The 15108-nt window shown below is 39.6% G+C and overlaps 1 protein-coding gene across 6 annotated transcripts in view; it reads right to left on the bottom strand.

Annotated features, from left to right (window-relative positions):
* The window catches only part of LARGE1 (LARGE xylosyl- and glucuronyltransferase 1), a 288816-nt gene that overhangs the window by 49476 nt on the left and 224232 nt on the right, over positions 1 to 15108 (bottom strand). For all 6 annotated transcript variants that reach the window (XM_046939033.1, XM_015285413.4, XM_015285402.4 and 3 more), the window contains 2 exon segments: positions 3061 to 3173; positions 1439 to 1564 (listed from right to left, as the gene is read on the bottom strand). In XM_046939033.1, coding sequence (XP_046794989.1) covers positions 1439 to 1564; positions 3061 to 3173 — 239 coding nt within the window.

Raw genomic sequence — 15108 nt, 5'->3', positions numbered from 1 at the left:
ACAATTCAACTGAAGAAATTGCTTGTGTGTCTGCACCCCTTGCTGAGTTAAGTAACTCAGGCCAGTGGAAGATATTTTGCATCTTAGACTTTGCTGCATATGCTGTAATGGAACTGATAATGTGATACAATAAATAAATACAGTAAATAAACAACCACGCCCAAATTGTATTGGTAAACAATTTTCATAATAATGAAGGATTCAATTTTTTTTTAAGATACTTTTGTTAAAAGATTACATGTAGGTGTTGCAGATGAGCTAGATGTCCCCCAGCTGACGGGAATTAGTCAATACAATCACTGAAGTCTACAGAGTGATTTGCCTCATTAATTATCAGATGTCTACTCTGAGGTGAGCTGAAGCACTCTCCAACAGCCTTAATAGATAGCACAGTTCAGTTGCCTCTATACAGATGTCTAGTAACACAGAAAAACTTTATGATTATCCTGTCTGTCTACCAGCTGCCTTTCCAAAAGGACTTCTGTCTCCTGTAGGCCTGTGCCTGTATTTGCTGGTCCCACAGAGAGGGAGGAGTATCTATGGTGACTCGAACTGCATTAAGCAATTGAACCATGCCCTAGTAATTAATGTCAATATCTTTTTCTAATGCAAATCTATGTGTCTTAACCTGGTGCTGAACCCCGCTCTGACTGTCACAGATGATTATATTATTCAATATAAGATCCTCATTCACAGAAAAATACTGTGCATCTCCCATGAAGGAAGTGTATTTTTCTAAAACAGATCTTTCAGAAAACTTCTTCACTGCCAACGCATCTCTCTTCTTTCATTTCAAGCAGTTGATGTCATACACCTGGCAGTTGCTCCCATACATGATTCTGAACATGAGCACAGGACTAAGATTTTGACCAGCATCTTGCTACAAGGCATTGGATCACAGTGCTTTACATCCCTATATCAATCCTGACCTACAAAGACCTATCATAAAACATCTACTGGTTAGTATATCAAGCTAATTTTAAAAGCTGCCTTCTGTGGGCCATACATTAATAGATGATTGACTTTATTTACGAAACTCAAACAGTAATGACCATTTTTGATAGGTCTATTACACCACAGGGTTTATCTTCTGTCTCTTGGAAAGTCCAGCTTTTGGAATCAGTGTGCCAAGGGAGATTGCTTTTCTATATTCATCCAGTATTTGGAGTTCATATTGAACACTTCTGCTATCACTCCACAGGGTGCGGAGTGATCACTCCACATCTTGTGAAACCCTGAAGTGGCATCCACCCTTCACTCTTCTAGCAGTCAAAACTCACAAAGCTAAGGTGACAACAAATGTCCTTGTTTGGGTGCCCTCATAAGCTGTATATTCTTGTTTCCCTTCCATTAAAGGGGCTTTGTCTTTCCATCACAGTGGTGTCCTTTATTCTATGTTCTGAAGGATCCCCCCCATCCAAACTCTTGCAAAACATACCTTCAGGTCAGACACATCTCTGTAGCACTGCTCGGAACGGGTGTGATCAGACAGCTGCACATTCCAGAAACATGGAAGCTGGTAGACAAGGAAGGGGTTTTGTTTGATGACTGCATTGAAGATATCCTAGTAGAGAGAAACCAAGAAACAGTTTTGTATGTTGTTTCTACAGTAAGGTGGCTGTTCCCTCTGAACTGACTACCTTTCTCCCCCACACAAGCAGAAATGTACGTGGTCATGTGAGCTGATCTCTGTAAAACCTGCTTCAAGATTCTGTTTCCATGGAACATGTTATCAACCTAAGGAGTGACAGGTAGTTCTGAACTAAAGGAACAGGCTCTCTGTGGACTCCAGCAAAGTTTTCAGAACGTGTACCGTAAGCAAGAGACATAGCTCCTCTTCTAGTCACTAGGGAGTGTAATACACAGTAAATGTCAAACTGCCTGCTGTTACTGAGTACTGTATCACATAAAGGGAATGAAAGTCATCCTGGAAGTGTCACTGATTCAAGATGAATTATTATGAGGGATTTTAGCTAACATTTAATTGTTGCAACAAGTATTCTTGGTATTTGACTGAAAAGGCATGTAGGAAAGACCTGCAGAACAGCCTGTGCCAAAAGGACCACTTTATGCAGCTATCCTGCTGGAGAAAAAAAAGACACAATGACAATCTTGTAGTTAAGGATTAGGTTAGGATGTAAACAACCTTGGTCTATTTGGCAAAATTCAGCCCCAAACACATATTAGCTATACAGGTATTTGTGATTCAGGACGTGACTGAAAACACAGTGAAATCACAGGAATCATTTGCATGAACTTCACTAGCTTTTTTTGATCAACCTGTAGGGATACTGCAAACATACATACATCTCTGTGTGTAGAGTAAGCACCATGCCTACTTAGCAGTGACTGATCACGAGCCAGATGTAGCTCAGAAGCAGTAGAAATATCTAAATATGATGCTGTATTGAGTTAATATACTCAAGCTGCTGAGCGAGACTTAATGATTCAGGTCCAGTACTACATTAACAGGGCTTCTGGATTTAATATGTAGAGTTGGCAGGAATCACAAAGAGAGTAAATATGCATTTCTGTGTGTAGGTGCACTATTTCTTCTCTCAGCCTCAGCTTCTCATTTATGGCAGGGTGACAGCAGCACTTTTTCCTTCACAGGGGTGTTATGGCCAGGAGTACATTAAAGACCTATGGGACTCATCTGCCAGAAACAGTAAAGAAATATCTAGTGACTTTCAGAACTACAATCTGCTTAGACAAAACCAGTAGGAAAAGACATAGTATGTCTGGACTTCTAATGTCTGGAGGGTTTTACGTCAAAGAAAGAAGAAAGGAAAATTAAAGCTTGAAAACCCCAGTTGTCCATCTTATGAATCATCGGTGCACAGGAGGTAAAAATGTCACTGTAGTATGAGAAACCTTATGAGTAAATCTCTATTCTTCTCCTCCACATTTTCCCCGGAACAATCATTCAACAAATGGTGACTGCAGGCACAATATTTTTCTCTCCTTTTCCCATACCTCATCTCCTGTCCCCTTTTTACCTTCAGCAACAACCCATGGAGTAGCCATGGTCACACCACCACCTTGCAATGCCCCACTCACCTGGTCAGCCAGTGAAGTGGACAGCATGCTCATTAACTCCCTCTCAGCTGTGAGTCTCCACATCTGCTCCCATTTCATCTTCCGTAACTTATCCAGAAGGAGCAAGATAACCCCTGAAGGAAAACAGTGCAGAGAACAAGAGAGGACATGATACCATATCCTAGTCAAAGCCATTCCCATCTATGCGCTCCTCATGGCAGTTGAAACAAGGACAAGAGCAGGGTTCTATCTGTGCATACTACAGACTTCTCTATGCCAACACAGAACTAAAAAATTCTTCATGTTTCAATACACAATTAAGGAAAAGTTATCCTGAATCCTTGAGGCAGCAGAGAAATGGTGTACAAAGAAATGCTAGGTTACACAGAGTTTTGGAAGAAAGACAAAGTAGCCAGAGTAGTGAAATGTGAGAGGAGTGAGAGAAGAATGTCATATTTCTATCAGTCTTAACTGCTAAAGCCTGATTTCATTATGATGCAATTAGCATTGGGACTACTCCTGACAAAATGAACCTGTATAGGTGATTCACATGATGGACATTAACTTCATGCTAGCTTTATCATTCCAAAGGGAATTGGGCAGTATTGTACAAGAAAAAAAATAAAAGTCCCTTCAGTGAGAACCAATACTCCCCACTTGATCTGAGAAGCTACAGGCTCTAAGAGGGTATTCTGTGAAATCACAACCTGCCAGGGATTAGGTACAGAAAATTCTGATTTATCCAGTATGAGCTCATTTCTGCCATCTTCACACTGACCAGACATTTGTTTCTTGCAAAATTCCCTTTTTTTAAATGAGTTCCTACCTGGCCTGAAACCAAGATTATGTTGAGGCAAAGAGAAATTTGCCACTCATAAACAACATTTTACTTGATGTGTGGGGTGAAATCTGGCCCTTATTGTGGTAAACAATGCTCACTGCAAGCTAGCCTTTGAGAGTGCTTGTTGTTAAGGCAGCAAGGAGCCACAGATTGCAATGTAACACCTGAAGGGGGAAAACTGATAGCTCAAAATGCATTTGAGCTAGCTCAGTTGTTTTTTGTTTGGACAGAATCCCTTGTGTGGAAAAAAGGAAAACAGCAGAAGCAGTGGAGCTGGACTGAAGCATCAGCAAAACATTTCCTACACAGCCTCAGAAAATCTCACTTGAAAAATTAATTTGGAAAGACTTAGATAAGAGCACTGTCATGAGGAATGTGCTGAAGGGCCATGAAGAAAGAGTTCAGCGGCCTACCAGGTTGACAGGAAGTACCTAGTAGGAGCAATGATAGGTCCTGTGCTGTTCCACATCTTCATTAATGGAAGGAAGGAGTGAACAGAACAGCAATGACATCTGAAAGTGATGTGAAACCAGAGGTCTTCCAGAAAAATAAAAAAAAAAAATCAGAAGAATAAGAAACACCAAAAAGCAGGCACTAGGAAAAGCTGCCCAAGGGAATCTAAGATGATAAAACTAAAAGTGATGAGAATGAGACTGGAAACATAGTCTGAATATTTAGGAAAAATATCTCATAAATCCTTTGTGGTGGAATAACCTAAAAATGGCAGATAAAATGCATTACTTCACTTCCAGTCCTTAAAAACTAGACTACACAAAGATTAGCAAATACACATGGAATGATCCTGCACCAGAACAAAGGAGGTTCTGGTTCATTTCTGTCTTCAGTTACTATGGCATGGCAAATTCTTAGTAAAAATGGTACTATTATGAACAACAACAACAAAATCTCTTCTAGCAGTGAAATTTGTGGTCTCCTTTAGTTCTTTTTCCTATGAAGTCCATCTGGTTCCCAAAGGTGCTGGAACCTGTACTGGAGGGATCCCCTTTCAGCTCCAGTCAACCTTCCTACTTGCAGCTGTTGGATTGGAAATGGACATATTGTCACAACATGCTGTACTGCATTCTTGCCAGTGTTTGTCATCTCTCCAGCATAACTGAAGCCTATTTGGCATGTGCAGTGTGCATGCATTAGATTCTAGGAGAGCCACTGTGCATTGTCTGAAATTCCAGATCAGTATGAAGCAGATTCCTTGCACTGCAGCAATAAACTAAGTGGGATAAGCTTCTCTCTGGCAGCGTATTTTTTCCAGTTGGCAAAAACTGCCAGCTTTGTTTCAACAGAGAAATATAACAAAGGAAAATAAAGAATTGTAAGATTCAGTTAACTCTAGTGTAATAGTTCTTGTATTTTATGAACAATAAAACACACTTTTGTTAACAGTTTTTTTCCTCAACTTCTTTCAGTCACCGATCTGGGAAGCAGAAGGGAAATGTTCTAATATGTACAGGAGTCTCCCATTTTTTGTCTTCCACTCTTATTCCAGCAGCAGATAATGGTGTTGCAGCTGAAGAGATTATGCTGTCCTGAGGGGCTATCACAGTAGCTGCTGAGAAAAAAAGAGGCAGATGGGGTGGAAAACTGGAATATATGTAAGAGAGGATGTATTAAATCATGATGCAATTGTGGCTATTGAAAACATACACAGGCTATAAATGGTCCATTGTCCAGACTAATTTGGATGTCATTTCTATTTTAATTCACTTGAAAGTCTGGCTTTAACACCTTTATGCAGTCTCTGTTCTGGGCATCTCGCACTGTGGTATTCTAACTTACTGCTACTGTAAAAATAACTACAGGTGAATGCCTGTAGCATGTTTAGATATTTACTCATAAGGATTAGCAAGAATAAGAAACTTATGCAAAGAGGAAATTTAATACTGTTCAGCCAAATTAGTAAGTGCAAGAGAAAGGAAAAAACAAGTGTGCTGGAAACTTTTAAATTGCTCATGCAAAAGGAAAAGTGCCTTTTCTTCAGAACAGAGCACACCAGTTTTACTTCTATATTGTTCTGTTACCAAAAGCAAATGTAGCAAATGAACTAACTCCAATCTGTGCAATTAGCGTGCAGGCAAAGTGCATGAAACATGGAAAGGGAAATATTTGCCTCAGGAGCCCCTACCCTGAGAGTCAAATTGACTGAAATCTCAGACTAAATTCAAGTTGACATGCTGCTGAACATAAGGGGAAAAGGGACTTACTTTTGACTGCTGGGCTGGGGGGAAAGAGACAGGAGGAAAAAAATATCAAAGGAATATTTTATGAACATCTGGCCCCAGGCAGAGGGACTTCACATCTTTTGAAGAGTGCAGTATTCTCCTACCCTAACCTACCTGAGAAAAACAAAGGGAAAGCTTGGCAGCAAACACACAGAAAGAGAGAAGTGGCAAACCAGTTGTCTCATGAGTATGAAACAAACTATGATTGGTCACAGAACACCCCATATTCCTGATCTAGAGGAATTACTTCAGGCATACACAGAGGTGCAAATGACTCAAAGAGCTCCTCAAAAAAAATACTTTAACACTGAACATATGGAAGACATCTGCATGTTCAGTTTTTACTTGAATGGCATTTTCTCCCCTATCTTGATGAGATTTCGTTTGAACTACCAAAATGTGACAGATTCTGAATTGCTAAAACTAACAAAAAACTGAGTTACTCCACAAGGGTATTTTCAGGACAAGGAACAGAAAAGAAACAACAAACATCTCAAACTCAAAAAGGGAATTCGGCGAATGGTGTGGACACAACAGGGCAGAACTTCTGCATGAACACCTTTGGACTGAAACATTTCATTTCAGAAATACTACAATGTTTTATTTTGCATATTACAAAACAACTTATTCTAAAATATTCTTCTCTTCAATAGCAGTACAAATTGAAAAATGTGTTGAAAATGAATGGGAAAAAAATGTTTGACTTTGGGCTTAACCAGAGTTTTGGTATCATCTGATTTTTCTGTTCATTCCTAATTTACTTGGAATCAGTTTTTTTTGCCTTTCCAATGCTATAACTGTGCAGCCACTTCCCTGCATGCAACCATTTCCCTGTGTGCTTCCATGCTTCTTGTGAGTGTGTGTGTTAATCTGCTCTAGGACAAAATGTTTCATTTTATTTTTCCAAACAGTAAATTAAAAGTTTTCAGAAACATCAGCAATTTCCCTTGGAGTGCTCTCGAGCAGCCTCACCTCTCACTTCAGGAACACAGACTGTTTTTTCTTCCTGAAATCCACCAAGGAATTTACAGTAGAGTAAGAAGAAATAAACAACGTTTTAAGATAGAACAGAATCACTTATAGAGGTTACAGCAAAACTCAACAAGCTTTCAAATGCAATCAATTTATTAAAATGGCCATTTCAAAGTGGCTGAGAAAATACTCAGTATTGTGGGGAGAAAAGGATTATAGCCACTAACAAATCTGTGAGAACTGCCTTGCCTGTTTCTTTCAGGTGGAACAGGATACTTCTGTGAGCTATTCAGGCAATGCCATATTGAGTGAGCACAGAGTTTGTCCTTGTAATGTTTTCAACATCCATCTCACAACTGTGCCTAAATAGCAAACCATCTAGATAGCAAGTAGACAACAGTACACTGTTGCTTAAAAATATAAAGTATCAGTGAGTTTTAGAGTAATTGCTAGGATTTTACAACTTCTATCCAGCATAGCAAGGGACTAAGACTATTCAAGAAATAATGTTAGATAGAGCTGACATTATGGAGATTTGCTACAAATTTTGGAGATTTGGAACTATTCCAGAGACTTCAGGCAGTACAAACAACAGCAAGCTGCCATGTAATAAGAAATACATTTGATATCACACAGTCCAACTTTAGGTATTAAGGAAGAGGCTTGCATTCCTGCCATCCCACAAGAAGTGCTGTAGTAGTGCCAACTACTTTGCAAACCAGCAAGTAGAATCACAGAATCCTATGATCATTCAGGTTAGAGAAAGAGCTCTATGATCATCCAGTCTAAGCCTTAGCCCATCCCCACCATGCCCATAACCACATTCCTCAGTGCCACATCCACACGGCTCTGGAACACCTCCAGGGATGGTGACTCCACCACCTCCCTGGGCAGCCTGTGCCACTGCAGCACTGCTATTCCTGAGAAGAAATGTTTCCTAATATCCAGCTTGAATCTCCCCTGGTGCAACTTAAAGCCATTACCTCTTGTTCTTTTAATTACAGTTTACTGTACCTGAAATTGGTGGAAGTGACCACAAGGTGCAACGCTAGCAATAGCTAATTCTTTGCTGATTAGGGTCCAAACTACCAGTTTCACAAAAGACTTGATTTGCAATCCACTGGGTCCCTCCTCTACACCGATTGGTAACCTCTGCTTTCCATTCACAAGATCAATAATAAATAGAAAAACACAAGTTTGTACCTGCTAGGGATTAAAAATGAAATGGAAGCTGTAATTCCACATATTTCAGCCTAAACAGACACCATAATGGTAACTGCACATGCTTCAAAACCTTCATTTTAAGTCTTTGTGATGATGAAAATCCCTGCATAGCTACTTAAGGTAGAAATAACAAATTATGTTACTTGATTTCTATACAATTTATCTAACTGCTGCTCATAATTTGAATGGCCATAATAAAACTACAGTTTATGTCTGTATCTTTTAACACAGAATGACCAAAGGACTGTCACTCTTACCACAATTGTGTGGTGCCCTACTATGTCACTTAATAAGCACTCATGTGCACCAGTCATTCTCAAAAAAAGCCTTTCACAATGCAGAACATGTAATAAAAATTTGCAGTGATACACAACACATTAATTGAGAATAAATGACGACTCTGCATTTGGACTCTTCTTTTTTCACTTTGGAATAGGGCTGAGAAGCTGTTTTGAAATGGAAAATGGGTGTCCCTGCCGGCTTGGTGACAGAATGCAATAGCCCTTGTTTTCTCAGCACAAGTACTGAAAGCCAAACTGTGGTAAAGTGCCTTTGGAAATTTAGTGCACTGACTCTGTTGGGAGCTAGTTCTTCTTGAAGCATTATAAACATTTTTTATTATACTTCCTGATGACCACTTAATGAAATGGAATACTTTTTTTTCCCCCTTTCCTTCCCTCTCCCTGCCCCCCCTTTTTTCCTGAGTATGATCCTTTTCCTTAGGCAGAGTGAAGATGCAGGATATACTGGAGCATGATTCTACCTTCTTATAGAGCTACTGGCTACAGCTCAGAATTTCCTGGTTCTCTGAACATTTCCTTACTGTTGAGATGTTATCTTTCCTGAGCAATTCGGTACAGTTATGCAAGCTCTGTAAACTCACTGGCCTTCTTTTGCACAGAGCCAACACTGCGCAAAGTCACACATCTTCCATGCACAAATCACTGATCAACTTTTCCTAGATCTCAGAAGAGAATATAGTATGGCTGGCAAAAGGACAAATATTAGCAAAACCAAAAAGGGAAGGAAGAGTTCTCATCTACTCTGATTTGTGCCTTATGGATGACAGCAGTGATATCACCTTCCTTGTTTTCATGTGTTTTCTGAACCCCATGCAAGGAGTAGTAGATGATATTCATCTGTGATGAAGCTCCTTACATAGGCTTTAGGAAGCACTACAGTTTTCTTACAGTTTTTAAGTTTCACTACCCTTGTGAGCATACAGGGTGCAGAGGTTACGTTATAAAGGCAGTGGAAAGCAAAAATTTCAGGGACTTCTCAGTTGGTAAACCAGAGATATGGTTTCCAAGAGGGAAAAAAAGCCCAGCCCAGAACAATAATACATAGATTAAATTCAAATTTAAAAAAAGACTGGGACACCTTTTCTTCAGAAAAAAATCCAGAAGTTGTAAGACTTAGTTAATACATTTTAACATCAGAGGAGCAAAATGAGAGAGGAGGGAGGCTTCAGCTTCTGTATGCTGCAGCACAAGGGCAGTGATCAATTTAAATGGAGCACCGGACAGCTATCTTAAGGATGTAAGAATCGCACATCACTGTCATGCAGAAGAATCACCCAACAGCAACTCAGTGCGTATCTCTTTTGTATGACAAACAGGTATACAGATTGTAAGGTGAATAGGTATACAGGCATAGGACCAGAGAGATTATTGCACTACAAAGGAGTAATGAAATAAAGGGCTTACCCATGTCCTGAGCCCACCAAAAGGCTCCAAGAGCCTCTCCAGAGAGAGATCCTTCCTCCTTGGCAGACAGCCCTTAAATGGGGTCTAGGAGGGGGTGCAGCCAGGCTCCACCCCTTCCGGTCACTCAGGTGAAATTGTGTTCACCTGTGCCCCTGCAGCTGACTCAGCGCTCACCTCAGGTGGTCAATCAGAGGTTCAGGCCGTGATTCAACAGTTCCCATACACTCTTTGCACATTAGGGGGTTGTGATGGAGGTTCCAAAAGCTAACACTAACAGAATGATGATCAGTGGTCAGATACCCATCTTACGTAAAGCACTTTGACTTGTGAGACCTAAAAAAAGTTTACATGGGGGAAATGTGGAAAATTTTTACAAAGTTTTGAAGAACTTTTTCTCTCTCCAATATTAAAAATGCAGTAGGCTCTTACACAGCCGATTACCTGTGATTTCATTTGCTTGGGTGTTTAGGTGACTTCAATCAAAAGGAAAAAAATCCTATTTAAATACATATTTCAGTGATGAAGTTGGAAAGGATAATTCTTAGCTATTACACAACAGAGACCACAGGATTTTTCATAATCAATTTGTACTTTAATTAGAACATAACTTCTAGAAAAGCATTCAGTCTTGATTTAAAATTTCCAATAATGGATAATCTGTCACAAACTATGACAACTTATTCCAGTGCATAATTATCCTGATGAAAGATACATCCTTGATTTCTAATTTGAACATGTCTTCAATCTTGCAGCCATTTGATCTTGCTGAACCTGTGCTGAATTGGTAAGCCCTCTATTAGCAAATGTCGTTTTTTCCTGCAGACACTAATAAATTATGATACAGCTATCCCTTGACTCTCTCCCAGATGAGCTCCTGGAGCCATAAGTTTTCTTATTTTTTTTCTTACTTTGAACTTCGCTAATTTATAAGTATCCCTCTTTGACCTGTGGGGATTAGGCTGGGACAAGTGGCTAAATCTACAGTTTAAAATACATTCACTTCAAGAAGTGGTTCCTAGCACCCAGGTCAGGAACTATGGACACACAATGGACAGAGTCAAGCTCTTTTCAGAGCAAGCTGGCCACATTCATAGTACATAACCTTGTCTTTAAAGATCTACTTCCCGATCCTTCAGCTCTTAGACACAACTGTTATTTTGTGTCTGTGTTTCCCAGTGTCCTACATAATATGAGAACCATGTCACAGTTTTCTAGATTGGAGCTTTTAGCATGGAACTGAGGGTCTCTGTTATATGGAGTGGTGAATGTGGCATCAGGGCATGTGGGAGTATTACTGTGAAGCCTTCTGATGCAGTGTTGATGGGCTATAAACAGGAGCGAAACACAGTGTACCCATTCAACCTATCCATTCAACCTACCAGACATATTCCCTGGAGTGAACCGGCACCAAATTACAGTCAGTATTTTTTTTTCCCTGAAGGAAGCCAGGCTGGTACCTAAGAGAGACAGAGTGCCAACTAATTTCTGTACCCTGTAGATGATCAGAAAGACAAGACTGCTCAGGGGTTGGCCTCTTCTCTCGTGTAACTAGTGATAGGGCTAGAGGGAACGGCTTCAAGCTGCGCCAGGGAAGGTTCAGGCTGGACGTTAGGAAATACTACTTCTCTGAAGGGGTGGTCAGGCACTGGAATGGGCTGCCCAGGGAGGTGGTGGAGTCACCGACCCTGGAGGTGTTCAAGGAATGTTTAGACGTGTTGAGGGACACAGTTTAATGAGAACTACTGGTGATGGGTGGATGGTTGGATTGGGTGTTCCTGTGGCTCCTTTCCAACCTTGGTGATTCTATGATTCTATATGACTGAAGAGTGAACCAGGGAGCTAAATTACCTGGCAGTGCAGACATTCAGTATGTAAGAAGAAAAAGTCTATGCTCAATAAAAATAAAAATAAAAATCCTGCACTTGTACTTGAGATGTCCCTGTTCATACATTCAGTGCTCACAGCAAGTGTTTTGACAACTGTATTACACCTGAAGCTTATGTTCAGCTGATTATCCATCCTGGATTGATTTTCAAGTATCTTCCATTTTTTTTGAGTGTGACTACATGCCATTACATTGAAACACAGAAGTGAGAATGGGCATTACAATTACATGTAGATATGTTTGGAAAATGGGATCCCACAGAAAGTTCATTTCAATAATTAAAAACTGAAGAGATTTGCAAGCATTTTTTTCTGATGAAAGCAAGAACATCTTCCAAAGCTAATCTCGGACTGCCCACCAACAAATCATCTACCTTTAAAGGGTAAATGAGGTACCTCTCCAAAGTATCATATTTAACACCGGTTGAAATGTCAAAAATTTTATAGTGCTTCTGCTTTGGACTACTTAAAGAGGAAAAATGTACCTTGCACAAGTGATAATTATCTTGGCTGGCTTCTAATATTAACAACAGTCCACAAGCCTAATTATAGGGATGGGCACAATGACTAAGAACCACTTTCAACCTTTCATGGTCAACAGTTCACTCTATTCTTGGTCAGGTGTTCTGAGCAGGAGGTAGAAATGTGGCTCTTGGTCTGAACAGCCTCTTAGTTATTCATTGACAATGAATTTGGGATTTTGCATTCAAAAGCAATCATATTTTTTCTCTTAATGGACATTTTATTGACTGGATTAGATTCGGGATGAATAAAATGTCCTAAGAACTGGATTAGGGGAAGGAAAGCAGCAGCACAGAGTGAACATGCTGCTAAGATTAACCAGAGCTATTTTTTTTTTTTTTAAAAAAAGAGGAAACACAATGTACTTTAATGCAATGATTTCACCTAAAGGTCAGCTGCAGCTCGTTCTTCTTGTACTATCATTTCAATTCCAACAGAAGAGAGACAGGATTAGATTCACAACAGAGGTACAGTAATGCATTAGTTTAAAGAGAAAATGTATGCAGAGCTTTTTAACAGGCTCATAGCTGAAGTGGTGAAGTATGGTTTGGAGAGGCAGACTATGAGCTGAGCGGAAATTAAGTGGGACTCCAAGCCTAAAGGGTTGTGTTCAGCAATAAAACATTCAGGTGATGGCCAGTTATAAGCAGTATTCCACAAGAGTTGATACAGGAGCTGGTACAGTTTAACACATTGATTAATGAGCTGGAGACGAGACAGAATGCATATTAAGCAAATTCACACATGACACCAAATTGGAGGCAGTGGTCAATGTCTTGGAAACAGTGCTGGTATTCAGAGGGACCTTGACAGGCAGTATGTAAAGTCTAAGCTAAATTTCATATAGTTCAACAAAACATCCTGTACAGGATTCTTCCTGAATGGATAGCATGGGCTGCGGGCTAAGAGGATAGAAGCTCTGCAGAAGTCCTGGGAGTCCTGGTGGATAGCATGTAGAACAAGAGCCAGTAGTGAGACCTTGTGGCAAAGGATCCTATCTGATCCAAATTACCTGTGATTCTACGATCCCATTTAGGAAAGCTTCTCTTTTCATCACCTCTGCTAAGGCCTTGAGAACAATCTGTTTGCATAGTGTATTGCAGTGCTCCTGTCCTCCCCCAAGCCTGCCTTAACAGAGACAGGTGGAAAAGGGATGGCTGAGGACCTACAGCAAGAAAAATTAAAGCCAAAACATGGCTGAACACAGAGACAGAAGGACAAGTATAGAAAGAAACAAATTAGCTGATGCTTCTAGGATCTTACTGGTAACTCAATTTTGTACTCTTTTTTTCTTAGAACATCTGCAACTCAAGCAGTATAAAGTCTCTTGATTTCCTCACGTAGTGAAGATTTATTTTTTTTTAAGTATGGTTTTATCCTGAAGCTAGCTTGCTTAATAGCTAGAATGGTTAAAGCATAGTAATTTCTGTATCCTGTAGCAGCTAAGAGAGTGATCTGACTCCAATCACATTCAACTGTTTTTTTGTTGGCACTCTTTATATGTGAGTGTAGAAAGATATCTTAGTTACCCTGCTACTTTCTGCAACAAGCACTACACTACCCATTAGGAACCCAAAGATTCCAACTGTAATGCCTCTTTGGCTAAAACCTCTGTTTCTGCATCTAGACAAAAGAACAGTCTTTACACAATTTTATAAGAAAGCGAACTTGCACTTCAGAATAAAAGTATTGGTTTTACTAATACTATGCATCTGTCTGGGGTTCTCCAACTATGTAACAGAAGACTTTGTTCTTAGTTTAGGCTCCTCTGCTAAGCTTTTGTGTGTAGATCTTACATCTCAATTTCATCAACTAATGATCATCTCTCTACAGTAGAGGGCATTTCAGAGTGCTGGACAACATACTTGCTCATCAGGCTATGTGTGTTTACATAAAGAATTGTCTCTAACAAACCAAAAGTACCATCTTTCAAAATTATTCTTTAAATGATTAGTTTGTGATGGTACATATATGATATATTTATGTACATTACACAGAGATATACAGTATGATTTCGGGTCAGACCAGTAAAAAGCCCCAAACTTAGAGCATTTGAGCAACTAAAAGTATATATGTTTTCATCATAATGAAAACCAGAATGTGGTATATACTGAATGCTGTTGTTTCTTTATCACAGGTTTCTCAGGAGATGAAAGTTGTCACTGTTTCAAACAAAAGTGTTTTTAAAAAAAGGCCTGATAGATTCAATTGCCAAGAAGCAGAGGATGTATCTCAGAGAATGTAATGAACAGAAGACTAATTCAATCACAGCAATGCCATTATTACGTGGATAGGCCTCTCAAACAAGAGGCATCATTTTCAAAATCAAATACATATTGACCAACATTTCAGAAATGTCAAGCGTGCTGTAAACAAGTTCTCAGTATATCACATGCTTTAGAAACTGTTGGACTGACTGAAAAAGAAGCTATTCTTTGAGGGTAGTCAGCTTTTAGGTAGCTTATTTTTAAGCGTAAGCTACAGACTATACAGACAACAACAACCAGGATGTGGTCTTCAAAATCTGAGTTATCAGTTTAGATTCCCACCACTGACAGAAACAGTTGAGATTTCCTCTTGCACCTAGCAGCAACAGTATGTTGTCACTTCTTAAACTACCACCTGTGCAATGTGTTTGATACCTGTACATCAAACGCATTTTTGTGCATTATAAGCATATGCA

The sequence above is a fragment of the Gallus gallus genome, chromosome 1, assembly GCF_016699485.2.
Source record: "Gallus gallus isolate bGalGal1 chromosome 1, bGalGal1.mat.broiler.GRCg7b, whole genome shotgun sequence".
NCBI lineage: Eukaryota > Metazoa > Chordata > Aves > Galliformes > Phasianidae > Gallus > Gallus gallus.
This window is presented reverse-complemented; position numbering and strand designations above follow the sequence as displayed.